Source organism: Ranitomeya variabilis, chromosome 2 (genome assembly GCF_051348905.1).
Source record: "Ranitomeya variabilis isolate aRanVar5 chromosome 2, aRanVar5.hap1, whole genome shotgun sequence".
Lineage (NCBI taxonomy): Eukaryota > Metazoa > Chordata > Amphibia > Anura > Dendrobatidae > Ranitomeya > Ranitomeya variabilis.
Window position 1 is genome coordinate 334042063 of NC_135233.1, and position 26604 is coordinate 334068666.

General features: G+C 41.3%; 1 protein-coding gene across 7 annotated transcripts in view; it reads left to right on the forward strand.

The window, feature by feature from the left end:
- The window catches only part of MBNL3 (muscleblind like splicing regulator 3), a 156145-nt gene that overhangs the window by 75921 nt on the left and 53620 nt on the right, over positions 1 to 26604 (forward strand). For all 7 annotated transcript variants that reach the window (XM_077285341.1, XM_077285343.1, XM_077285346.1 and 4 more), the window contains exon 3: positions 15072 to 15236. In XM_077285341.1, coding sequence (XP_077141456.1) covers positions 15072 to 15236 — 165 coding nt within the window. The remainder of the gene's footprint in view (positions 1 to 15071; positions 15237 to 26604) is intronic.

Here is a 26604-nt window from a genome sequence, read left to right on the forward strand (position 1 = left end):
TTCAACTTCACAATTTTGTTCCACTTGTTGTTGATTCTTCACCAAAAATTTACATTTGGTATCTTTATGTTTGAAGCATGATATGTGGGAAAAGGTTGAAAAGTTCCAGGGGGCCGAATACTTTCGCAAGGCACTGTACAATCAGGTTGAGTGCAAATTTTTAGATCCTCCTCTTTCTCTTTCATCTCGAGACCTCATTGTTTATGGTGATGTGGATTACAATACAACGCCTACCAAAATATAATCGAGAAATAAATTGCCCACCTAACACCTTTCTCCTAAGCCGCTAATAGTACACGATGCTTTTATACAAGATTAATTCCCTTGTTGTTTGAGCAAACATGGTGTCCTGCCAGCAATTTGATTGCTAAACATTGCTGACGACTGGATGCTCTTAAGACTCGGATCTGCACAAACTCAAATATTTCCAGTGAAGGCACCGATGTGTTTACTTAAGATTTTGCCAATAACTTATAGACCTGAAAGAAATAAAGCCCCTGAGATACGTAATCCTAGGGCGAAAATAGCTTGTTTCCAAGGAACATAATAAAAACGGGGGTCATAGCACATTGGCAGTGAATTGTGCGAGAACAATGGTCTTGGATAACTTTTCTTCTTGTGATGGGAGAATTATTGTCCAAGGAAAAGGGTATGCAAATTAGCTCTCCTCCGCGAGGAAGAAAGTGGTTCCTTAGTGCTTCGCATTGTCAAGTTACTGCCTACAATGGGTGGCAACTTTCTTTCCTTTGGAAGCTAATTTTTTATTTTTTGGAAACCATGTGGCAGTACTAAGTATTTACAGGAAAAAAATATATTAAATATTTTAATAAATATCATAAGTAAATTTAGTTTCCAAGATTGAGTTTACGTTGTATAATAAGATGAAAGATGCGTAATATATATCTCAAAATAACAAAAAGTAAATTTTAAAAAAAGTATTCGATTTGTTTGGGCACATGTCAGATTTTATTTATTTTTTATTTTTTCTACTGGTTGATTGGTCCACGGAAAATATCGGAGACTTGTCTGATTTTGATCAGAGCATTGGATCAAAATCGGCATTGCAGATGTATGGCTACGTGAAAAAATCAGATCGCACTTGGATGACATCAGACATATAAGAAAATCTGACCACACTCTGATCCAACTCTCATACGTGAGAAAATCAGACGTGTGAAGGAGCCCTAAGGTTGAGAGGCAGTTGAGAGGCAATCCTCTTTACACCCAGTGCATCGGCCGCCGCACAGTGATTGGTGCGAGTCCAAATGCATGCAATGTTTATGGCTGCTTAGCTCAAGTACAATTACAGAGAGCGCTGCATAGAATTGTAGCAGTACTAGGTCAGAACTGGTTTTCCAGCTCCGGATATAAAGAAGAATTCTTTGAACTCACGGACTGCAAGCACAGTTCTTGAAAAATGGCAAAAAAAATTGAAGTAGAAAATATATTACAAAGTAGCACAATTTTGCTTTTGATTTCACAATTGTAGTATGATTTAATCGAAAACATAGTAGTATAGGACCCAGAAAACCCCTTTAATTTTATGTGCATAGGGATAGGGCCCAGAAAACCCCTTTAATTTTATGTGCATAGGGATAGGGCGCAGAAAGCCCCTTTAATTTGATGTGCATAGGGCTAACACATTGTGCCACTGAACATTCTCCTAATTTCCAATTAAAGAGAATATTAGACTTCAATGTAATGTTATTTATATCTTGCATATTTATGGTACTAGCCTAAGTGATAATGTGATTTTAGAAATGCCGTGCTCCTCTTAGATGTTGTATTGGACTCTTATATTACCCTCCCCGGCATAATAGATCTGTATATGTCACAGTGCTGTAAGTGCATCCATTAAAAAGTCAATAAAGTTGGTCGATTTTGTTTGTTTTTAGATTGTCGTTACTAGTGGATTGTGTGAATTATAAATCATAGAGTGGGCCTGTCCCCAAATTATACGGTTATTACATAGGACAGCATAGTCAGGCGACAGATCTGCTGTTCTCCCATCATATTAGGATCTTCAGTAAAAGAATAAGGCCAACTTCAGTATTTGGTCAGTATTTTACATCAGTATTTGTAAGCCAAAACCAGGAGTGGAACAATCAGAGGAAAAGTATAATAGAAACATATGCACCACTTCTGCATTTATCATCCACTCCTGGTTTTGGCTTACAAATACTGATGTAAAATACTGACCAAATACTGATGTAAAATACTGACCAAATACTGAGCGTGTGAACATGGCCTACCTGTGAAGTTGCCGCTTCCCTCAATCATATCTGGTCTTATTTTCAGCTGTCTGACCAACAGTGATCAGCTGGTTTCCTTTCCTGTACGGAATTTCCATACTTCCCAGACACTTGTTTAGGTGATGAAGAACTAGCTGAGCGTGCTTATTCTTTAATTCCCCAAAGATTGTATTGAAGAATGTGAGAGGACAGGAGATCGCAATTCTTGTGATCAGTTTTCATGCCTTGTGGACATATGAACGCCATAAATGTCACTCATAGGAAAACAATAGAAAAAAAATAATAATAATTTTCTTTTTCTTGGAAGTTAGTGAAAAACTCCAGAAAAGTGCAATATGTTGTTATTGGATGGGGGGGGGGGGGCAAAGACACCATTACTATTTCTTTTTTTTCTGATGGATACAGAGTAATTCCTTCTTGGCGGTATATATAAGAAAAAATATTTCAACCACACCGATAGTAGTAGCACAAAGTTCACAGAGGGCGTGTATGTTTATTGAGGTCTGCATGGACAGGTAGACACAAGCAGAAACCTCACGGAGCTGTGGTTACCTGGCACTGCTGCTCAGCGCTGATCTGGCACAAACAGTAGGCATGGTGCCCGGTTGCTACTTTACGTCCTTGGAGTGAAAAGCTCTATGCTCAGGGCAAATCTGTAAGGACTGCTCACCTTGGGAGCAGATGCTAGGTATGGAGGAGGAATCCTAGCATGATCCAGCAGGCACAGGGCAAGGTCTACAGGGACTGGCAGCAGCTTGTCTCCCTGCATTGCACCACCTCCTTCCCTGCTTGGTTGCAAGCCTTCTGGGACAAACCTATGCAGCATACATTTACTCCATCCTTCTGTGTCCTTCACACGAGCAGATCATCAAATATTCTGAATTAAAAGAGTACTTGTACTTGATCCAAGAATGAGATGCTGCAGTGCCCCGTCCGAATAGATCAGTATAGCATGTGTGACAACCACTCCATTCACTGTCTGTGGGACTGCTTGGTGCAATCCCCAAAAAGCCAATTCTGCACTACTCATTGCTAAAAGAAATACAGTTTTGTTTTGGAGAGGGAAATCTTGCATAGGTTTTTGCCACACAGTTACAAAAGAGGAGATGGGGGACATTATAGCAGGAAGGGGCCCAGGATCAGGGACATTATACCAGGAAGGGGCTCACTTTACCAGGAAGGGGCCCATAATGGGGGACATTATTATAGGAAGGGGCCAGGAAGAGGGACATTATTATAAGTTATAGGATGGGGAACATTATACCAGGAAAGGGCTCAGAATGAGGAACATTATATCAGGAAGGGGCCCAGGATGGGGGACATCATTATATGGGGGGCAAACACATATGTCTTTTATAAGATCTAAAACGCTACAAGGACCCATACATCTGTCCAGCATGCAGGTAGGGGCCTAGGTCAAAATTTTGCACCGGGGCCTATCAGACTCTAGTTACGCTACTGGCCCTTAAAACAACCATACTAGCACTGTACTGGTTACTGGTAGTGTGCCTGAGAAAATAAGTTTATTCATGTGCAAATGAAGCTTCTGCGCATTTTTGGCCTGGCCAAGAATTTGATGGATCAGTACCCCTCCTTATTTGTGTATTGGGGCCTGATTGACTGTGATCACTTCCCAGAATGAGTATAGTCTAAATGCTACCGGTGTGAGCGCATTGTCCTCCCTGTCTCCTTTCATCTGACGCTGCTTGCTGCACTTTTAATGTAGTAGAAAAGGATAGGTAATGCGTACTTGGGGTGCTGAACAGGCTCCATGTTGGCATATATACATATATAATACATTATCAGCACGGGTTGCATGCTTCCTATGGACGTGCATCTACTTGAATGATTCCATACTTCTGCAGTGAGTCACATAGCAGCTGAGAGAGCATTTTCCCTTGTGACCATTTTAAGTGATCTTTCTTCTGAACATCATTGAGTAAGCAATGAGACTGCAAAATCCTACATTACAAGGAATAGAAGCTGCTAAATATTTTATTCTTTTTACTTTCACCCCTTTTATGTTACATCAAAATCGTAGAAGCTGTCATTTTCCACTCACAGCTGATATAACATGGAATATTTTGATTATTTGTTAGACCTCTCGGCCTCATGTGAGAAGATGTCGCAGAGGAACGAATGACCTCACTAATGTTAAATAGTGAAGTCCATCAGGTTCAAACTATGATCTTTCATAAATTGATTCAGAGGAAGTAAAAAAAGAACAACAACATACCTTTCAAGTGTTTATATCCTAAATAGGTGAGGAAATCTTTGCTGATGCTGATTTATTCCTTAATATATCTGAATAACAAATGTTGTCCCCCAATTTGTATAGCGACCAAACTTCTGGCTTTGTTACGGGAGCTCAGACTGCAGAGACCCCGAAGCGAAACACCAGGGGCTTCCCTCCAAACCAATACCATAGTACAAATAAAGACACTCACATGAATTAATGGGTGAAGGTTTTTCTCCAAATATGGAAAAATCCTTAGATTTATAGCAACATAATCTAATAAAAATCACAAAATTATCCAAATTCCTTTAAAAAGCCCTTAGCAAATAGAAACTTCCATAGTTTTGCCGCAAAATGTTTTCTACTCTGATTGGGGTAACCTTCCTCTAGAAGCAGCTACCCGTTCCTGCAGGACTATCAATAGTAATGTGCCAAATGTGTAGTGACTAATGATTGTCTTATATCTGTCATTATTTGAAAGATTATTTATCCTATGTACCATGTTTCCCCCGAAAAATAGACCTACCTCAGAAATGAGCTCTAGCATGATTTTTTTAGGATTTTTGGAGTATGCTTGAAATATAATCCCTACTCCAAAAATAAGCCCTAGTTAGTCAGGGCTGCTGTTAGGGGGACCAAACTGGGCAATTTATCAGAGCAAGCAGAAAAATCCAGCTCACAGTTCAAAAAAGTTCATTTTATTTTCCAATGTACATGAAGCAAAGGTTAAAATTGTGTGTTGACAAAAGAGAACGTACAGGCATCCTTTGACGCGTTTCGAGCGACATGCGCTCTTTGTCTTCCAGGGAAGTCTTCAAACAGAAGCTGGACAGACATCTGTCTGGGATGATTTAGTGAATCCTGCTTTGAGCAGGGGGTTGGACCAGATGACCCAGGAGGTCCCCTCCAAATCTACCATTCAATGATCCTATGATTGTACCTTGGAAAATAAAATGCACTTTTTTGGACTTCATCTGTGAGCTGGATTTTTCTGCTTTCGCCATTTGATGTTGCACCCTGCCCAGGTGCTCTCCGTGCTCCAGAAGTGTGGAATTGCAGGTGGTGAGCTGGATTTTCTTTTGCGATTCAAATTTATCAGAGCCACCACTATCTTAGGAGCCCTCAGAATTTCTATGAGGTTAAGACTGCTTAAGGACTATTTTGAACATGTTTAAACTCACACCAGGGAGAAGCTACACCTACACCCAATTGGTCCATGTACAGACTAGAAAGGTCCTAGCCACACAACTAAACACCACCTCGGACCTGGCTCTCTTAAAGGTCATTAAGGGGTTTCTCGTACCTCCTGAGGAACCAGAGGGGAGGCCGCAACACACTAACAAGCAAAGGGAAAAGAAAGGCTTATGAGAGATACGAGAACCCAAGGGGAGAAACTAAGACACATTCAAATAACAAGGAGGGGTGAAGGTTAAGGATTGCCAAAAAGTAAAAGGAAGAAGAAATACCTCCCAAGAACAGTGGTAAAAGGAAGAGCTGGGAGAGAAAGCAAACCAACTTAGCAAGAAAAACAACTGGAGTTTACCTAGCAAGGTAAACCCCCAATATAAGAAGCTGGAACTCCTAAATGTACATCCACCAGGAAATATAGCCAGCAAGGAAGTGCAGAGAAGGAATACTCTAAAAAGCCCCACTCACAATGTGATAGGGCAAAACCAAAATGGGAAAATGCAAAACACCTGGAAAGAAGCAAACCAAGGAGGGGGAATAGGGGCAAAAGAACAATCACCATTTGGATAGGGAAGTAAAAGAGCAATAGCTCAATAGGCAGAAGAACTGACCACAAAGCAACAGGTCACCGGACCTGATCCCCAAACCAAGCCATGACAAGGATTTTAGGTGGCATCACGGTCTTATTTTCGAGGAAACACTGTAACACACCAAGAAATGCTCCCAGCATATACTCCGGAGATGTGGTCTTTGTGGAGCCCTCATCCTGTCATCATTGGGTCTATGTGCGATTGCATGAGGAGAAACAGGGATTTGTGGGAGCTTACATACATGGAAGATCTGTGGAAGAACGCACAGAACAATTGCTAAGAGTTGTCCATCTCTGAGGACACATTTTATGGCTAAAAATAATCTAATTGAAAATGTTGCACCATTTTGCTTTTGGGGCAGCATGGTGGCTCGGTGACTGACACTATTACTTTGTGGTGCTCAGGTTTTACTAGGGACAGCATCTGTAGGGAGTTTTTTGTGTTATCCCCGTGTTTGTGTGGTTTTCCTACAGGTTCTCCGATTTCTATCCACACATTCCAAAGACATACAGACAGGGAAATTAGATTGTGAACCCCAATGGGGACAGTGATTAATAATGTCTGTAAAGCGTTGAATGTGATGGCTCTATATAAGCAAAGCTTAAAACTGTTTTTTTTTGGACGAGTCCTTTTGGAATAGATCTGGCTTTTTAGGGTTGACATATGTTTTTTTCAACTGTATTGTAAAGTGTAGTTCAAAACTGGGTCATCCCATAAGTTATACACTACACCTTCCAGCAATGTGACAAAACCTTATTTTCAGCTCTGACCTTGGTTTCATCATACACGAGCCATCGATTCATCAGAGACAAGTGCTAGGACCCTATAGTGTGGTACAAAGAGTTCATATTATAGGTGTGTGGTACTAAATGGTGCTCCATTTTGGGGTATGTAATACAGTATGCTACAGAAAAAATTAAAATTCAGTATATTTTTATTCTTGGAGTAAAATTGGATTTCTTGAGTAAAATGGGTTTACTAAATATATAATTTTATAGCGAGCCTCTTTAAAGGGAATCTCTCAGTAGGTTTTCCCATGTTATCTGAGAGCAGCATAATGTTTGGGCAGAGACCCTGATTCTAGTAATGTATCACTTACTGATCTTCCTGGTGTGGTTTTGCTAGAATCCTAATTTTCTCTGCTGTAGATGTTGCACTGCTCAGATTGCTAAACTGTGTATAACCCCACCCCCACCCCTCACTGGCAGCTTTCTGTGTACACTGTGCATTGTCAGCAAGTTGCCAGTTAGTGGTGGGGGGCGGGGTTGCACAGATTAGCCTGACTGGCTTGCACTAGAGACCTTGTTCTGTAGTGATAATCTCCTCCTGATAAAACTCTGATTGTTTTGAAACTACAGCACACAGCCTAATAAGTGACACATCCCCGGAATCAGGCTCTCTCTCGCACTATATTATGCTGCCCTCAGGTTACATAGAAAAAACCTGCTATATGTATAAATAAATGTATACATGTATAATAATATATAAAATATATTATACTGATATTCATATATGTGATATTGTTTCTATATTTAGATACCTGTTATAATTATGTATACAGTGGTATGTAGAAACTAAGTTGTATAAACGTTCAGTCCAAGGGGGTTTTTTTTCGTACCATTTATCATGCAGAAATATTCCTTGCCCTTATTCCTCAGACAGGAGTGTATATATTAAACTCTGTATGACCTTATTAGAACTAATAGTCTGTCTATTAATAACCAGCAGTGTACGCAGGACATCTGCTCTAATATCAGGGAAAACTACAGCTGTTTTATTCACATTACTTTTAAACAAGGCAATGGCTGCACTTTCCTCAGTAGTTAAAGGGAATCTGTCATCAGTTTTTTGCTATCTATTCTGAGAGCTGCATGATGTAGAGACAGAAACCCTGCCAACGATATGTAATTTACTGGGCTGCTTCCTGCAGTTTTGATAAAAGCACTGCTTAGTCTGTTCTCTGAATGTTGAGCTCTGTATAACCCCTCTCACATCACCGATTGGCTACTTTCTGCGTACACTGTGTATAGGCAGTAAGCTACCAATCAGTGGTAGGGGTGTGGTTTACAGAGATGATGAATATGGAGGACTTAACAGCAGAAGCTTTACTGTTCCTCTAGAGATAATATACAAATATAAAACATAGCTTAAAAAAAACTAACAATGACAGACTGATACAGAAAGGAGAGGGCCCTGCTCTGGCAGCTTACAGTCTTCAGGGTAATAAAGCATTAACCATTTTTATTACATGTAATCCAAAGGGAAAAAATTGTGCTTGGATATAAAAAATCTAGAATACTGGTTCTACACTGCGTAGCATGGAATTGGGCCTGGAGATGTAAATCCAATACACCATGTAATATTCACTTGACCATGTAATGTGTGAAGAGCTCGTACTGTGTACTACTTGGCAATGAGAAGATATATTCTGTACACATTTCCTTTATGACGTCCCCTTGACGGTTGTGTGTATATACTCACTCATAGTAAGCAACAAGTGAATGGACATTACGGGCATTTATCATACAGTGGTTTCTGGCCACATGCCTGGTCAATCATCTTTGCCAGTTGCAGATGCTCTTGAGATGATGGAGACAGATGTTATCCACTACAGCAAGGCCTGGACAAAGGGAAGTGTCTTCTTGGACAACTGATAAATGACAGCAACGCTAGATTATTTTCAACCATATTTTTGCCATTAACCCCCAGAAATTACTTGAAAATGAAACCCTTTGAACGCTTGGTTGAGCTTTATGGCTAGAGGTACATGGACCACGGTGACTTGCCTTGTTGCCATAATCCCAAATTCATGTCAAACCACCGCATGTGAATGGACCTCAGTGGTGCCCTGCCGCAGTTGCTTGCACATCTGGTGTTATCAGAATCCCCAAATCATTTATCTGGCCTCTTCTTCCTCAAAATAATGGGGACTGGGGGTTCATAGCCGTCAGACTCTCACCAGATAATGAAAACATCCGAGAGTACCAACAACCTGGATTGATTGGATACTTGAATATGTGTCCACTATCTAGAGCCCCCCAAAAAAGATGTATCTCCCTGCACGCATTTTTTGTGTGTCCCTATGTGTGGAAAATCACAGTTTGCTGCACTTTCCTATACGTTAAAGGGAACCTGTCAGAAGTATTGTGCTGAGTAACCCACACAATGTCAGGTCGGCGCCATTATACTGATTAAAATGATACCTTGGTTGATGAAATCCGTCTTGTGGTTGTTGTGTAATCTTTACTTTCAGTTTCCAGTTAATGATATGCTCGTGCCCTGGGGAGTTCTGTGGGGGGTCTTCATGTGGAGCTTTGATTAGGTATTCATACTGATGGCTTCTGACAGGTGACTGATCCCTTAGGCCGCCCCAGAGCACGAGCATATCATTAACTCAAAACTGAAAATAAAGATTACACAACAACCACAAGACGGATTTCATCAACCCATGTATCATTTTAATCAGTATAATGACGCCGACCTGACATTGTCTGTGGGTTACTCAGCACAATCCTGCTGACAGGTTCCTTTAATGTTAATGTTCTCATAGAGATGACTTGTACCTTCTAAGTAATGGACAATGACATTTTTTTAATTTGCAGTCTTGACAGTCTTTTTCACTGCACATAGATTCATTCGCGCCCTAAAGTATCATTATAGATGCTTTGTGTCTCCATAAATAATTTTTTTTCTTCTTTTACAAACACTCATTAAATGCAATTTTATCTGACAGGATGACTGTGTTTGATCTTGTCATGTTGTGATGGTGCAAGAGCGGCCGGGACGTAAAATGATGGCAGACGCATTGTAAAGTGTCAATCATTAAACTGATGTAACCCTGGTGTTACGTGTGGAGGCGATGCAGTGTGACTTTCTGTACTGTCACCTAGACGTTCTCCATGGCCTGTTGTAGTTCCCAGGGGTGGATGGTGAAAGTTGTTTCTGGAATGAGTGCGGAGTGAATTGGACGGGCGGCAGCTGTTCGGGAAAGATTTCTCCAAGCTGCTCAGGATTACCAATAGTCCGCTGCACTCTGAGGCAAGCAATGCAGGAGAGATGCCCAGAGTGTCATGCATTCTGAGAGTTCAGCAAAAAGATTTGGAGGGCCCTGGTCCAATCATCGTGTCTAGTCTGTTGCCCCTGAACCAACGGATTGCATAAAAATTCCGACCTCTGGCATCCTCAGCGCCCTGTAATAACTACGTTGTGGCCTGATGGACGCTTAACATGGCATGGAACTACTAATCAGAAGAAGTGTTGCAGGGTGTACAAGGTTTACAGGGTCCTGATCGATTGGCCACGGACTACTTACATGGCCACTGGACCAAGGTCACACTAGTTTTTTCTCCACTCTAGTCCAATCCTAGGTGTCTATCTGGAAACACTAGAGTAGTACCGATAAATGGTGGCACAAAACTATGTTGGTGGTTATTAGAATAATGCTGTAACTAATACCAGTAGATATCATTATCGTGCTAGCAGCATTTTAGGGTTTACATTATGACCCAAGAGGCCACATACAGAAGTTGCACGTGCCAAACTGTTGTATATTTTCATAGTGCATGGTATGCCACCCGATAACATGGACATGCTACCTACCTCCGCAGAGCACAGTGCCTCTAATGTTGGCACCTGCTTCATCTGTATACTGAACCTGGACTTAAAGGGAACCTGTTACATGAAAAAATGCTATTATCCTGCAGATATGGGGTTATTCTGCAGGTTAATAGCGCTCTGAATCTGCCTTTCACCTGCACTTAGACCCTCGATGCCAGAAGGAAATTAACTTTATTTTTCCTAGAAGGGTTAGGTTTTCAGTCACAGGGAGGCGCCAGCGCGGGATCTGTCTCTGCTCTGTGTATAGAGAGCAGCGGCTGCAAGCGTTCCCCCGGCCCCCGGTATTGATTGACTGCAGCTCTGCATTAGAGCCGGCCATCAGTCAGTGTCGGAGGCGCGGTTACAGCCGTCTCCCACTACACACAGAGCAGTGACTGAACTCGCGCCGATGCCACCCCCATAATGGAACCCTGAATGGTTAATTTCCTCGTGGCATGGGGGGTCTAAGTGCCAGCGCTGAGCAGGTTCAGAAGGCTATTAACCTGCAGATTAACCCCATATCTGCAGGTTAATAGCTTTAATTTTGTGACAGGTTCCCTTTAAATATCCATATTGTATAGGGCCCTTCGTTTCATTCACTAGTACTGTAAGTCACCCATTAATTATCTTTTGCTCCCTTTCCCTTATAAATTACTGGTGACCATTTTGCACGGACTGGCTATAAAGTAGGAAGGATCAGATATCTGAGGGGTGGTGCAGTTGCTTCTCTTTCCATCTTTTCCAGGACACGGACATATAAAACAGAAGTGTCATTGTGTGCCCAAGTGCTGGATTCTTCTTCCAGGCCAACTTGTAATGCCAACCAATTATCGAATTGTACGCAACAACTAAGATGACACGAAAATGCATAGCCGAGGCCTGGTGCTGGGGAGGGGCAGGCGACGGGAAGGCTGGATTTCGTGCCATTCATGCAGTAACCCTTTATTTCTGGAACATAAGCCTGGCACAGGCTATAATCAAGCCGGGTATATTGCCTGTAGGAAGCCTGTCATTTCATGTCTCCCTGTGTCAGTGTCTGAGCGTGAAATAATGATAATCACATCCATTTAGGTATTATTGAATTAATGCCAGCCAGGATCCTGCCACTTAATGCAGTTATAGAAGTGGAGACAAAGCCGTAGGAAGAAGCTTTTGTGACAGAGTTGTAATGAAGCCAGACCTTCTCCCTAATCCGCACTTTATCAGTTAGCGGCAATTTTATTCAGGGGATCTCTTATATAGAAAAAACGTATTCACTTATTGGAGGAGTGCTGACGTTTGTTGGATAATAATAATAATTATATATATATATATATATATATATATATATATATATATATATATATATATATATATTTGGGATTTATATATACACTCACCGGCCACTTTATTAGGTACACCTGTCCAACTTCTTGTTAACACTTAATTTCTAATCAGCCAATCACATGGCGGCAACTCAGTGCATTTAGGCATGTAGACATGGTCAAGACAATCTCCTGCAGTTCAAACCGAGCATCAGTATGGGGAAGAAAGGTGATTTGAGTGCCTTTGAACGTGGCATGGTTGTTGGTGCCAGAAGGGCTGGTCTGAGTATTTCAGAAACTGCTGATCTACTGGGATTTTCACGCACAACAATCTCTAGGGTTTACAGAGAATGGTCCGAAAAAGAAAAAAAATCCAGTGAGCGGCAGTTCTGTGGGCGGAAATGCCTTGTTGATGCCAGAGGTCAGAGGAGAATGGGCAGACTGGTTCGAGCTGATAGAAAGGCAACAGTGACTCAAATCGCCACCCGTTACAACCAAGGTAGGCCTAAGAGCATCTCTGAACGCACAGTGCGTCGAACTTTGAGGCAGATGGGCTACAGCAGCAGAAGACCACACCGGGTACCACTCCTTTCAGCTAAGAACAGGAAACTGAGGCTACAATTTGTACAAGCTCATCGAAATTGGACAGTAGAAGATTGGAAAAACGTTGCTTGGTCTGATGAGTCTCGATTTCTGCTGCGACATTCGGATGGTAGGGTCAGAATTTGGCGTAAACAACATGAAAGCATGGATCCATCCTGCCTTGTATGGAGCATCTTTGGGATGTGCAGCCGACAAATCTGCGGCAACTGTGTGATGCCATCATGTCAATATGGACCAAAATCTCTGAGGAATGCTTCCAGCACCTTGTTGAATCTATGCCACGAAGAATTGAGGCAGTTCTGAAGGCAAAAGGGGGTCCAACCCGTTACTAGCATGGTGTACCTAATAAAGTGGCCGGTGAGTGTATATATATATATATATATATATATATATATATATATATATATATATATAATGTTTTTTATATATATATACACACACACACACACACACACACACACACACACACACACACACACACACACACATATATATATATATATATATATATATATATATATATATATACACAGTATATATTTTTATTTTAAATAATTTTTTTCTTTTTGTCCAGCATGTACATTGCAATAAGATTACAGAGTTGTACCTTATTAGTCATACTTCCTTGGTTTTTCTGATCTATTATGCAGTGGCGCCTCCTACTGGATTCCAGTTGTCTGCGTGTTTGGGTTTTTTTCAGTGTGAATGACCAGGCTGTAAGCACTCAGGAGAATAACCCCTTTAGATTGTGGGTGATGATAAGTCCAATATTCTGATGAATTCATTATTCTATAGACTTCTGATTCAGCTCCTCCTTCAGGTTGTTTTAGGTGAAGATTTGGAATTCCTCCATTGTTAGTGCATTAATTGTATATTTCTTACTTTTGGAACCAAAAATCGTGACTTAATAGAACAGGCTAGACCACAGATCCAGCTTGAAACAAATCTGATTTTTGTCCTTTTTTTAATTGTGATTTTTTTTTTTAACTCTTATAGACCAAGTCATTCATAAATTGTTCAATGTAAAGAAGATTATTTTCAACAGATCTGGGCTATCACGTCCCCAATGTCTTAAGGTGGCTTCACACCTTAGATAGCTGTCAGTTTAGATGACCACTGTTCCTCCTGTCTCCCCATCCCCTATACGCATGTATGCTCAGCTCTACCGAGTGTGCACATGTTCTCAGTGGAGTGAAATAATCCGCTACTAGATTTCCCATGATAAACAATTGGGCATGTTGAAACCCAACATGCCCAATCATTCTTTTCCCCCAATATCTGATGTTGGGGAGAATCCGGACAACCCTATATACAATAGACGGTTGCACGTTTCTGCTTCATTAGTCCGACATTCATCTAATATTAAACCTGTTTCCAGATATGTTTTTACTAATTCCAACTTTTTAGTTATGTGAAAAGGGAAAAAAAAACTGTTGGGTCTTTTAGTTCTCCCGTCGGCCCATTAAGGATAATAATGTACTGTATGTACTTATTAATTCAAATCCATCTGCAATATGGAAAGGACTAGAACTCTAGCACCCCCTACTGGAAGTAGCAATCCTAAAAGTCAATATTGACCCTATAACGAGCCTTGTCATATGACTTGGGATAAAAGCCAAAACCAGAATCTCAATTTGCAGACACTGTGTTTCGGGGTGACTGCCCCTCGTCAGTGCAAAGTGTGAGATCTGATTTGGCTGTGTGAGAGGCGTCTGAGCGGGATCCAAGGGGTAACATTTCTCCTTGCACAGAGTGACATGTCAAGCCTGCAGAGATGACATGTCACTCTCCGTAAGGAGAAAAGTAACCCCTTGGATCCCAAAAAGTTTTGAAAAAGTCAAGTACAAAGCATAGAGGGGGAAACAATCACCAAGTCCTTATGTTCTGGGTGACAAAACTTTTGCATCCTAATGGAGGGGACAATTAAATAATTGCTTCGGAGCCCCCTGCGCAGCTCTCAGTGGGTGACCTACCCTATGTTTGGCCATTGTTAATCTTTGATTGCGAGGATATAATAATCCGTGTATCTGAGGTTGCAGCTTGGTAATATATTCCAATAGCGGGATCTTTGTGTGCCACTGTATAATAATGCCAATAGATCTCATTATTAGAAAAAATGACATAGTGCATAGTATACAGTGCCCCGCTGTGCATGGGAATTTTCCTGGCAAATATGCCGGGTGTATAGGAAAAACGTTATTTGAACACGGCTTTATAGAGAATTCTTACACTTGCGTTTCTCTGTGATATAATAAGTTTGTTTCTTTGTTATATTTCCTATATTCATTTTCTTTTTCCTTAGGGCCGGTGCACGAGAGAAAATTGTAAATATCTGCATCCTCCTCCGCACTTAAAAACCCAGCTAGAAATTAATGGACGGAATAACCTTATACAGCAGAAGACAGCAGCCGCAATGCTCGCACAGCAGATGCAGTTCATGCTCCCCGGCACCCAGCTACAGCCAATCGTGAGTATATAGTCTGCCCTAATCGTCTGCTTTTTGCTACTGTATATGTCCAGTTTAAAAAAAAAAAAAAAAACGTCCTGGAAGGTGGGCAACCCCTTTACCTGAGAATCCGCCATGCAGCTAGTTCAGTGAGTTTGTAACTATTTTAGCTGACTTCATCAGAGTTCTTAGCTAATTTGTGACATCTTTGAAGTAGTCAGTGGTCAAATAAATCAGCAAGGAGGAGAAAGAGACAATAGTTATAAACTCTCCCATCAGAAGGAGCTCGCTGATAGATTCTTAGATAACTTATTCTGCACACAGCTACAGACAGAGGCTGTAAAAAGGCAAACTGGGATTTTTAATTAAACCCAACAGCAAAAATGATTTTTTAATCTAAACTACTTCCATGTGTCCCAGGTGTCTATATGCTTTAAAGTTAGACTAATTTCACGTCTTTTTTTTATCACATGCAAAAAATTAAAGGTTTCTATTAGTGAGCTTATTATGCTTTTTTATTATGCTAGATATAATTATTTTTTATTTTTACTTTTTTTTGGTGTGTGCATCTTTTACCATGGGGTCTTATTTATTTGAATGTGTAAATTTTGATTAAACTTGGTCATGTCTCTGCAGATATATATTTATAATCCCCTTTGGACATGTCATCTACATATCCAGACCTTTGTATTATATTATTATATTGTCCGAGAGGCAGTCTCTGAAGCTTGGGTTATTGTAACTTGTCCTTGCATATCTTGAACTTTTGTAACATTCTGACTTACCGTATATTTGTGAATTTGTATAACCCAACATTTGTGTTACATTTTAAGGCTTCTACAATGTGTCGGGCTGTTTTTTAGATCAACTTGTATCTTAGACAATGACACAAGACCATGCGTTTCACAAGTATTCCCCCTCCTGTTTAATATGGAAATAGAGCAGATCTACTGGGTTTTTGTGGCTTCTATCTAACGTTTGTGCAGATATATTCTACGCACCCGTTGTATTCCTGATTACGGAAATTAAAAGCACGTAGGGATGTAGTGGCGGTATCTTTCTGTCAGAAGCAAAAGTTCCCAAAATCTAAAACATGTTAACGAGTTGTTGTAGAAACTACAAAAACTGAGAATCTTGAAGATCCCTAAACGAAGGCAAAAATTGGCATCCCTCATACTTCTCTGTTCTACAGAAGGGGAAGGAGCAAAGAAGGGTGCAACATGGTGGCTTCATACATACAAGCAGATCGAGTGCCTCAATGCTTGATAGTTAGAGGTCTTACCCCCTGGTCCACTTGCTGATCATCATAACAAATGGGTAAAGCTCCTTAATTTCTATCCAGGGAAAAAAGCTTATCTGTTGAGGTGGCGATGACTAGTCTACGGCTCGGACTTAATTCATAATGCCGGCATCTTGGTCACTTCCTTATCATATTCAACGAGCCATCCATCGATCAAGCATTAATGGCCCATCTAGGTCTAAACCCACTTTAATCCTTAAGACACGCCTAATTAGGCCAGTCCGGCTCACGTTTGAGGTCTGCATTAAGCGTATATGCCAAAAAAGCTCCTGACATATGCATTAAGTATGATCATGGAGGAGTACCACAATAGGCATCTCAATATCATCCTACCGAGTCCAATGAAAGAAATGATACTGCACACTATAGATTTTTTTTTTTTAAAGGGACTCTGTCACCTGAATTTGGCGGGCTATGTAAATGCCCTGTGTCCGGTCCAATGGGCGGTGTTTCTTCTTTTTTCCTCCACCCCATCCTTCCCCGCTGTCCTCAATATTTTCCTTCCCACACAACAAAAAGTTTATACTCTGCTAATCAGAGCAACAAAGTCAACTTCTTGCATGCCCACAAAGAAGGTCGGCACAGGACGAGGTGTAACATAGTCACGCTGTTGTGCGTGGTCTGTGCTGATCCAGAGGCCTACTGTTATCTGCGGTCTACATGACGAAGAATGGTAGGGCAGGGAGTCGATCTGTGCTCTACCACAGGAACCATCTGTATTGTCATCCACATCATGTGCACAACCCCTAGTGACACCTTTTGGTTTTTGATATTTTGTGCCCAGGTCAATCACCCATGTGCTCCCTATCCACATTACGCCACTGGTGAAAGATGCCATATAGTAACATATATCACCTACAAAGTACTATATCATCCATTTAATGGCTACATCATGAAAAACTATTGGAAAGCTTGTGATGCATCAGTTAAGTGGACCAATATAGTTTATGGGCGACTATTGGTTATACGTCACAGCTTCTGTTTATCATATACCTTGGAGGCCTTTTCCATAAATGTTAAACGTGGCCAAGAAAAAAATGTGTTGAGGGTCTTATAGACATTTGCTGAGGATTGTTGCTCTTGGAAGACTTGAACATCACAATGCTATTGCTATTCTGAGCCTTGCAGTACAGGGGTCCTGTGGTCAAATCCCACCAAGTACAACATCTACAAGGAGTTTGTATGTTCTCCCCATGTTTGGTGGGTTTCCTCTGGTTCCTCCCACACTTCAAAGACATACTGATAGGGAATTTAGATTGTGAGCCCCAATGGGGACAGTGATGACATCTGTCAAGCTCTGTGAAATTAATTGCTCTATAAATGAGTAAAATAAATAAAATGTGCACCACACAGCACTAGTTGGTTTAGAAGAACACATATGGATGTTGTCCCATATCTTGATATATCCAGGGACTTGGCCTTCCTTTAAATAGGGCAGTGTTGGGCACTTAAAGACAGTTATTAATATGAGTTAACAAGAGCCAACTTACGCTACATGTGGGACTTCACAATTCAAGGAGAATCCGACATTGTGGAATTAATTTAACTTGCCAAGACGGAAACCTAAAATGTAGGACACAAGGCTGAATACCGTAGCTCCAAACTAATCTCTAGACCCGGGAGGTGAAGCACGGCCATAAAGTACAGCTTTTTAAATAAAAGTTAATGGGAAATGTTTTGTCTGCCACCGCCGTACTCACCATGAATAATCATGCGCATGGATCCCACTTAACCTCCCAACTCATCTGGAAGCTGTCTATTACTTTTAAAGACTTGCACTCAGGCATCGGGCGAGGCCTTGTGAAAAGCATCAGGAACGGCAAATAATGTCACTAAGTGGTAAGTTACATGTACGGAGCCGCCGTAATTAACAGATGCTGGATTAATTTAACATGAACCAGCAGAGCTCCACTTTGCATCCATGAGATTCACATCTCTTAAGTAATGACCATTTAACTCTATCTACTCGACTCAGATTTACCCCTTCTTTATATCTTACTGGATGTGCATTTTGTATCTAATGAACCTAAATGGGAGCAGATTTCCTGCATGATCGGACAATAAATGGTGGTCTGCACTACTGGAAACTGTCATTCCAGATATTCACTGCTGTACACTAATAGAAATAGTTTAAGGCAGTGGCATAGTGTCCCAGTACAGGGCAAGACAAGTATTGCACACTCTAACGCAATAATAATGCCCCTTTAGAAAGTATTAGTGCCCCCTTACATATTAAAGGGGTTGGCCACAACTTTTTTTTTATTGATGGCTTATCCTTAGGTTGAAGTGGTCACACCAGCGTATATTCTCTCATGTGAGAGATCAATTATCAATCACACTCTGATCTAACTGTGATCATAGTGTGATCTGATTCTCTCGGATGAGGAGAAGATGGAGAAAAAAAGTCCCCATCTTCTCCATTCTGTCAGCCCGAGGAAATCGGACTGCACTCAGATGTCATCCACGTGCAGTCAGAAAGTTTCCACAGACTAATTGACTGTGGTTCGGTAGAGTCATAGCAGTAACAGTTGATCAGCAAGAGTGGTTGGTGGGTGTTGCATCCCCACCGATGAGGTATTGTTGTCTCATCCTGGGGATAGGACATCAATAAAAAAAAAAGTAGTAGCGACCAACCTCTTTAATGCCCCATTAGTGCCACCTTCAGAAATAATGATGCCTCCTATGTGCCACCACTCATAAAAACAATATTAAATATTTAAAATAGAATATTAAAAAAAACAGAATCACATTGTATGACTTTTTACATAATTACTTTGCATTTTATTGCATGAAATAAGTATTTGATCACCTACCAACCGGCAAAAAATATGGCTCTCACAGACCTTTTAGTTTTTCTTTAAGAAGCCCTCCCACTCTGCACTCATCAGCTGTATTAATTGGGTGGTGGGCCACTGGGGAGGCGCCAGATGTTGCAGAAGGGCCAGCTGGGGCATGTAGTCCCACTGGCAGCAGATAATGATGTGACAGTAGCTGAATTGGGTCACTGGACCCCTCAACACTTCCGTGTCCACAACAGTTGTCATTAATGGGAGGTTGCACTTGTGGATGGTATAGGACCCCCCAGGGGCACTCCTGTAGCGGTGGTGTCTGGATGCAGGTTTTGGAGCGCCCATGGTGTTTGTGCAGCCAGACACACAGGTGAACTTGTAAACATAACAATTTTACTAAAAGAAGTAACGTGGTACAGTCTCTCTCTTAAAGGCAAAGTTTACCGTATATTGTTATGAAAGTAATAGTTCTCTCCTCATCAGACAAGCGAGGTTATAGACTCTCAGGGCTTCTGGAGCATAGTTCTCTTTACTTGCTATTAGAGGAAGTGTTATGTTCCAAGAAATATTACAGTGATGGAGGGACCTTCACAGATTGGATTTCCGTGGGAGCACACTAACGTGTGGAAGTACTCACAGTTTTGAGCCTACCGTTCCCTTTCATAGGGGGTAGGTTAAACAAAGTCAGTGGCATGGCAGCCACGTGGATCTGGGCCTGGCTAGAAGCAAACAGGATGACCAGCATGCTGGAGAGCACATGTGCAGCGTTACCTCTGCTGAGTAGAAGATGTCACTCCTTTGTGGAGGAGATTGTGTGGAGAAAGATGTCCCCTCAGCGTGGACTCGCATGGAAAACTATCATGGGAGCAGTAGTGTTTTCTCCTTCAGGCAGCTTGAACCGCTCAGAACTGGAATTTACCTCAGGAAGAAGTGTGTGTCCTGAGCTGGAATTTACCTCTGGAAGTCTGTGTGTGTCCTGAGCTGGGAGGCTCCTCTCAGCTGTTTTTATGGCAGCTTGTTGTCAGGAGAATAATCACTTAACTTTCACATACACACATTGGCCAGTAGATGGCAGTAAATCACATTTGAGTAATCGGTATACAATGGAATGTATTACATTTTCTAACTCACATTTTCCAAACTAATTCTGACACACTGGAACAAATCTACTGCCACAAGACAACTGCCTCATTCAGCAGCAGTAGAACGAGTATCGGGATACCACAATTGCACCTGTTTGAACTCATTACTTGCATAAAAGACACCTGTCCATACACTCAATCAATCACACCTCTCCACCATGGCCAAGACCTAAGTGCTGTCTCAGGACACTAGGGACAAAATTGTAGACCTGCACAAGGCTGGGATGGACTACAGGACAATAGGCAAGCAGCTTGGTGAGAAGGCAACAATTGCTGACACAATTATTAGAACTACAGGAAACATCTGACCTCTGTAACTGCAAACAAAGATTTCTGTACCAAAAATTACATTCTGTTTTTCTATTGTGTCAAATACTGATTTCATGCAATAAAAGGCAAATTAACTACGTAAAAATCATACAATGTGATTTTATGTTTTTTCTTTTTAGATTCTGTCTCTCACATGTGAAGTTACCTACCATAAAAATTACAGACCTCTCCATTCTTTGTAGGTGGGAAAACTTGCAACATCAATGGTTGTCACTCATAGCAAGTGAGGTATTCTGTTACATGCAGGCGATCTGATCATCGTCTGCATGTAGCAGAGCCGATCAGGTTGTGGCAGTTTCTAGTCTCCCATGGACACTATTGAAGCATGCCAAAAGTGAAAAAAGTAGGAATTAGTCCTACCGGTAATGTAGTTTCCAGGAGTACATCCTGACAGCACCACCAGGAGGTTGTACTTCGTATCCTTGATAGGGACAGGAAACACAGAAGAGGTTAAATAGCCCCTTCCACCATCACCCTTCAGTGTCTTTTCCAAGTACTACACCAGGATGGATGCAATGCTATTTATTGAATTTCCATTACAAATGTTTACACCACATCAGATAGGAAATATACGGGAGGGAATATAAGGGGTGCTGTCAGGATGGACTCCTGGAAACTACATTACCGGTAGGACTAATTCCTACTTTTACAGGACGTCTCTTCTGACAACACCACCAAGAGAAGTACCAAATTATTATTATTTATTATTATAGCGCCATTTATTCCATGGCGCTTTACATGTGAGGAGGGGTAATAACTCCTATTAGGGCGGGATAACTGCTTGGAGGACTTTCCTCCCAAAGGCCGTCTGTTGGTTTGACAGAACGTCCAGTTTGTAATGTCTCCAGAAAGTATTTATTCTGGACCAAGTTGCGGCCCTGCAAATTTGATCCATGGAAGCCCCTACACTCTATGCCCATGAAGCCGAGACTGCTCCCAGCGAGTGAGCCTTAAGGTCTTCCGGCGGAATCTTTCCTGCCAAGGTATATGCTGTGGAAATGGATAATTTTATCCACCTAGCTAAGGTGGCTTTTGATGCCTTCTTTCCTCTATTCTTCCCTGCCATCTGGACGAAGAGATGTGAATCTAGTCTCCAGCTCTCTGTGAGCTTTAGGTATTGTAAGACTGTTCTTTTAACGTCCAAAGAGTGGAGAGAGAGTTCCTTCTCATTTTTATGGTCCTCCTGGCAGATGGTAGACAATATTATTTCCTGGTTTCTATGAAAGTCAGTTACCACCTTGGGAAGGAAGGCGGGATCCAGCTTAAAGATAATACAGTCCTCCTGGATCCTCAGATATGGGTCACTTAAGGAAAGAGCTTGGATCTCCCCTATACGTCGAGCTGAGGTTATTGCCACCAGAAAAACCGCTTTAAGTGTTACTGATCTGAGATCTGCTTGATCTAGAGGTTCATAAGGATTTTCCCGTAAATCATTCAAGACTAAATTTAGATCCCAAGGAGAGACGGAACTGCGTATTGTAGGTCTAATACGTTGAGTGGCTCTAATGAATCTTACCGCCCAGGGGTGTTCTGACAGAGAGTAATCAAAAAAGGACCCCAGAGCTGAGATTTGCACTTTTAGTGTATTGGGTTTTTAGACCTTTGTCGAAGTCATCCTGAAGAAAGTCTAGAACCTGAGGAATATTAGGTTCCCATTTAAAAGGTATTGGGCCTGCACAATGTGAGCAATTTTTTTTCCAGACTTTAAGATATATGGCTGAGGTGACTGGCTTTCTACTTTTTTGTAAGGTAGATATGACTGACTCTGACAGGACTCTCAATTTCAGGATCTGCTTCTCCTGCGTCTGTCCCTGATAGGGACAGGAAAAACACTGAAGGGTGATGGTAGGAGGGGCATTTTAACCGCTTCTGTGTTTCCTGTCCCTATCAAGGATATGAAAGACAACCTCCTGGTGGTGCTGTCAGGAGGGACGTCCTGGATAAAATGTTTTTAAAAATATGAAAAAATATATATATATAAAAGTTCAAATCACCCCCCTTTTGCCCCATTCAAAATAAAACAATTAAAAAAATCAAACCTAAACATATTTGTTATCACCACATTCAGAATCGCCCAATCTGTCAATAAAAAAAAGGATTAACCTATCGCTAAACGGCATAGCGAGAAAAAAAGTCAAAACACCAGAATTACGTTTTTTTTGTCGCCGCAACATTGCATTAAAATGCAATAATGGGAGATCAAAGGATCACATCTGCACCAAAATAGTATAACTAAAAACGTCAGCTCGGTGCGCAAAAAATAAGCCCTCACCTGACCTGAGATCACGAAAAATGGAGACGCTAAGGGTATATGGCACAATTTATTTATTTATTTTTTTTTTTTTAGCAAAGTTTGGAATTTTTTTTCACCACTTAGATAAAAAAAGAACCTAGACTTGTTTGGTCAGTTTTAGCATTTAGTGAACCTAGTAAAAAGGCAAAACAATAAACAACTGTTGGATTGCACTTTTTTTGCAATTTCACCGCACTTTGAATTTTGTTCCTGTTTTTCAGGACACGACATGGTAAAACCAATGGTGTTGTTCAAAAGTACAACTCGTCCCGCTAAAAACAAGCCCTCACATGGCCATATTGACAGAAAAAAATAAAAAAGTTATGGCTCTGGGAAGAAGGGGTGGCAAAAAACTAAGACGCAAAACCAAAAATACTTCCGGTCATGAAGGGGTTAAAAATCCATCTCAGAATGCATGTACAATCCTTTTTTGTGAACTTTTTTGGCATATCCCCTTTAAATGTGGTAGTATTTCAGAGGTTCTGGAATCTTGCTCGATCAGCGAAAAAACAAACTGCACAAAGGCTTTTCAGGATCAAAGTGGATGTAAAAGTGCTGACAGTAGATAGCATGGGTATGGCATGACCTATGAACGATTTTGCATTTATTCACATCACACTGCCTCCTCGGGGGCTGGACTAATGGGATTTTAGTGCTATTAGTTTTCAGAATGAAGGCTATCTAGTGCCATGCGAAATAACGTAACCACTATCAGAAAAACTCACATAATTTTAGATCTCCCCATGGATATAATAAAACAGAAAATTTTCACTTGATCTCTCTTTTTTAACCTAAGGCTGCCATGGATCAGGCATTTTAATGATTTGTAATAAAACCACACACAGTGGAAGCATAGACTAATGACCTGTATGTGAACCTGTGACCCTGTTACATAGCTGCTTCAATTGGCTGCTGCAAGTACCTTCTAGAGTCAGGTAGTATAGGGAAAGAGGTCTGGAGCATAATTGCTGACACAGAAAATAAACACAACTTGCAGTCAAACTAGAAGAAGTATTCCCAGCTCAGCTTTTGACCTGCTGTGAATGGTGATTGCTGCATTGCAGAAAGTGTATTAACATTACATTTTGTTAAAAATGTTGGCTATAGGATAGAAATGTATAAATATTTAAGGCCAGGACAAAAGGTAGGGATGGTGACTGGGGTGCACCTACCTTCCCTACCTAAAGAGAGTGTCACAATGTCCCTCTGTAACAATGCTTCTGACTTGGGAGAAATCTGTGGTATCACAGGAACCGTTTCTATTTAAAGTCTCATAAACCACATCACAGGAAAACTTAAATACCGCCCTTGTCTGGCGTAAAGTAAAACATAAAGTAACAAGTCCATACAATAGTGCTGATTAGCCAACCTGGCTTAGAGTCCAGCTTCTTAATCCTTTAGCAAAGGCATTCAGTCCAGGAGATCTGCACACCCCCATACACAGACATTTATGAGACAGATATGGTGAGCATCTGTTCAGCTGCTCATAATCAACCTGTCATTGCCGATTAACCCCTTTTAGTCTTATGTGTACTAAAGCATTACTCCAGGTCTGTCTCCCATCCACTATGTGTCTTAACAGCCACATTACATACCTCCCCCTATGCCTAAAACCGTGGGCTTGGTACCTTCTGTCACTGGCCACGTGGGATTTTCGAGAGGGCATTACCATATAACTCCTGGCTCTATGTTCTACATGGAAGCAGATATCCTGCAGGGCTAGAAACCAGCAAGTAACACAAGCACTTTCCCCCTTTTTCTTCCTCATCCACCTGAGTGGGCCATGGTCTGACACTAATTTAAATTCTCATCCTAAGGCCGGAGTCACACTAGACCGTAATACGGACAAGTGCTATGCGATAAAGAATCGCATAGCACTCGGACCAATGTTAATATATGGCGCAGCTCCTATCATCCGATATTTTTTCGGCCGTATTCAGTGTGCGAGTGAAATCGCAGCATGCTGGGTTATCAGCGCATCTCGGCCGAGAATCGCCAATGCAAGTCTATGGACCATCAGTGTGACTTGCGAGAAATACGCACCGGTGTTCTATAGAAAAGCCGGCAATTCAGTGCGGTGTACAGTAAAATCACACTGACAGGTTAAAATAGAATAGATAAAATAAATGTCTACACATAGTATAGGGGTATATACACTCACCGGCCACTTTATTAGGTACACCTGTCCAACTTCTTGTTAACACTTAATTTCTAATCAGCCAATCACATGGCGGCAACTCAGTGCATTTAGGCATGTAGACATGGTCAAGACAATCTCCTGCAGTTCAAACCGAGCATCAGTATGGGGAAGAAAGGTGATTTGAGTGCCTTTGAACGTGGCATGGTTGTTGGTGCCAGAAGGGCTGGTCTGAGTATTTCAGAAACTGCTGATCTACTGGGATTTTCACGCACAACCATCTCTAGGGTTTACAGAGAATGGTCCGAAAAAGAAAAAAAATCCAGTGAGCGGCAGTTCTGTGGGCGGAAATGCCTTGTTGATGCCAGAGGTCAGAGGAGAATGGGCAGACTGGTTCGAGCTGATAGAAAGGCAACAGTGACTCAAATCGCCACCCGTTACAACCAAGGTAGGCCTAAGAGCATCTCTGAACGCACAGTGCGTCGAACTTTGAGGCAGATGGGCTACAGCAGCAGAAGACCACACCGGGTACCACTCCTTTCAGCTAAGAACAGGAAACTGAGGCTACAATTTGTACAAGCTCATCGAAATTGGACAGTAGAAGATTGGAAAAACGTTGCTTGGTCTGATGAGTCTCGATTTCTGCTGCGACATTCGGATGGTAGGGTCAGAATTTGGCGTAAACAACATGAAAGCATGGATCCATCCTGCCTTGTATGGAGCATCTTTGGGATGTGCAGCCGACAAATCTGCGGCAACTGTGTGATGCCATCATGTCAATATGGACCAAAATCTCTGAGGAATGCTTCCAGCACCTTGTTGAATCTATGCCACGAAGAATTGAGGCAGTTCTGAAGGCAAAAGGGGGTCCAACCCGTTACTAGCATGGTGTACCTAATAAAGTGGCCGGTGAGTGTATATATATATACTAGCTGTACTACCCGGCTTCGCCCGGGTTAATAACTGCTGTTAGCAAAATAGAATGTGTTAACAAAAATTTATTCTGCACACAAAAAACACAAAACAAATAGGTAGAAATGTAATTATTAAAAGGCAAAAACTAAACTAATAGAAACATGTCACAACATATATTTCAACACCAGAGATATTCCACACAGATTTAACTAAATTGGCCAAGTAATGTGAAGTAATTTTCTACTACTTATTCGAAAGCCTTTTGATAAACGACATTCTTAGTTTTTCCTTCAGGTGCAAAGACGAACAGATTTTTGGCTGTTCCAACTCTTGAACAGGCCACATAAAGTTGACCATGAGAAAAGCATGGAGATTGTAAATCGATTCTATCTACTTTCAAGGACTGTCCCTGAGCCTTGTTGATGGACATAGCAAATGCCAGTCGAACAGGAAACTGAAGGCATTTAAAATCAAAAGGCAAAT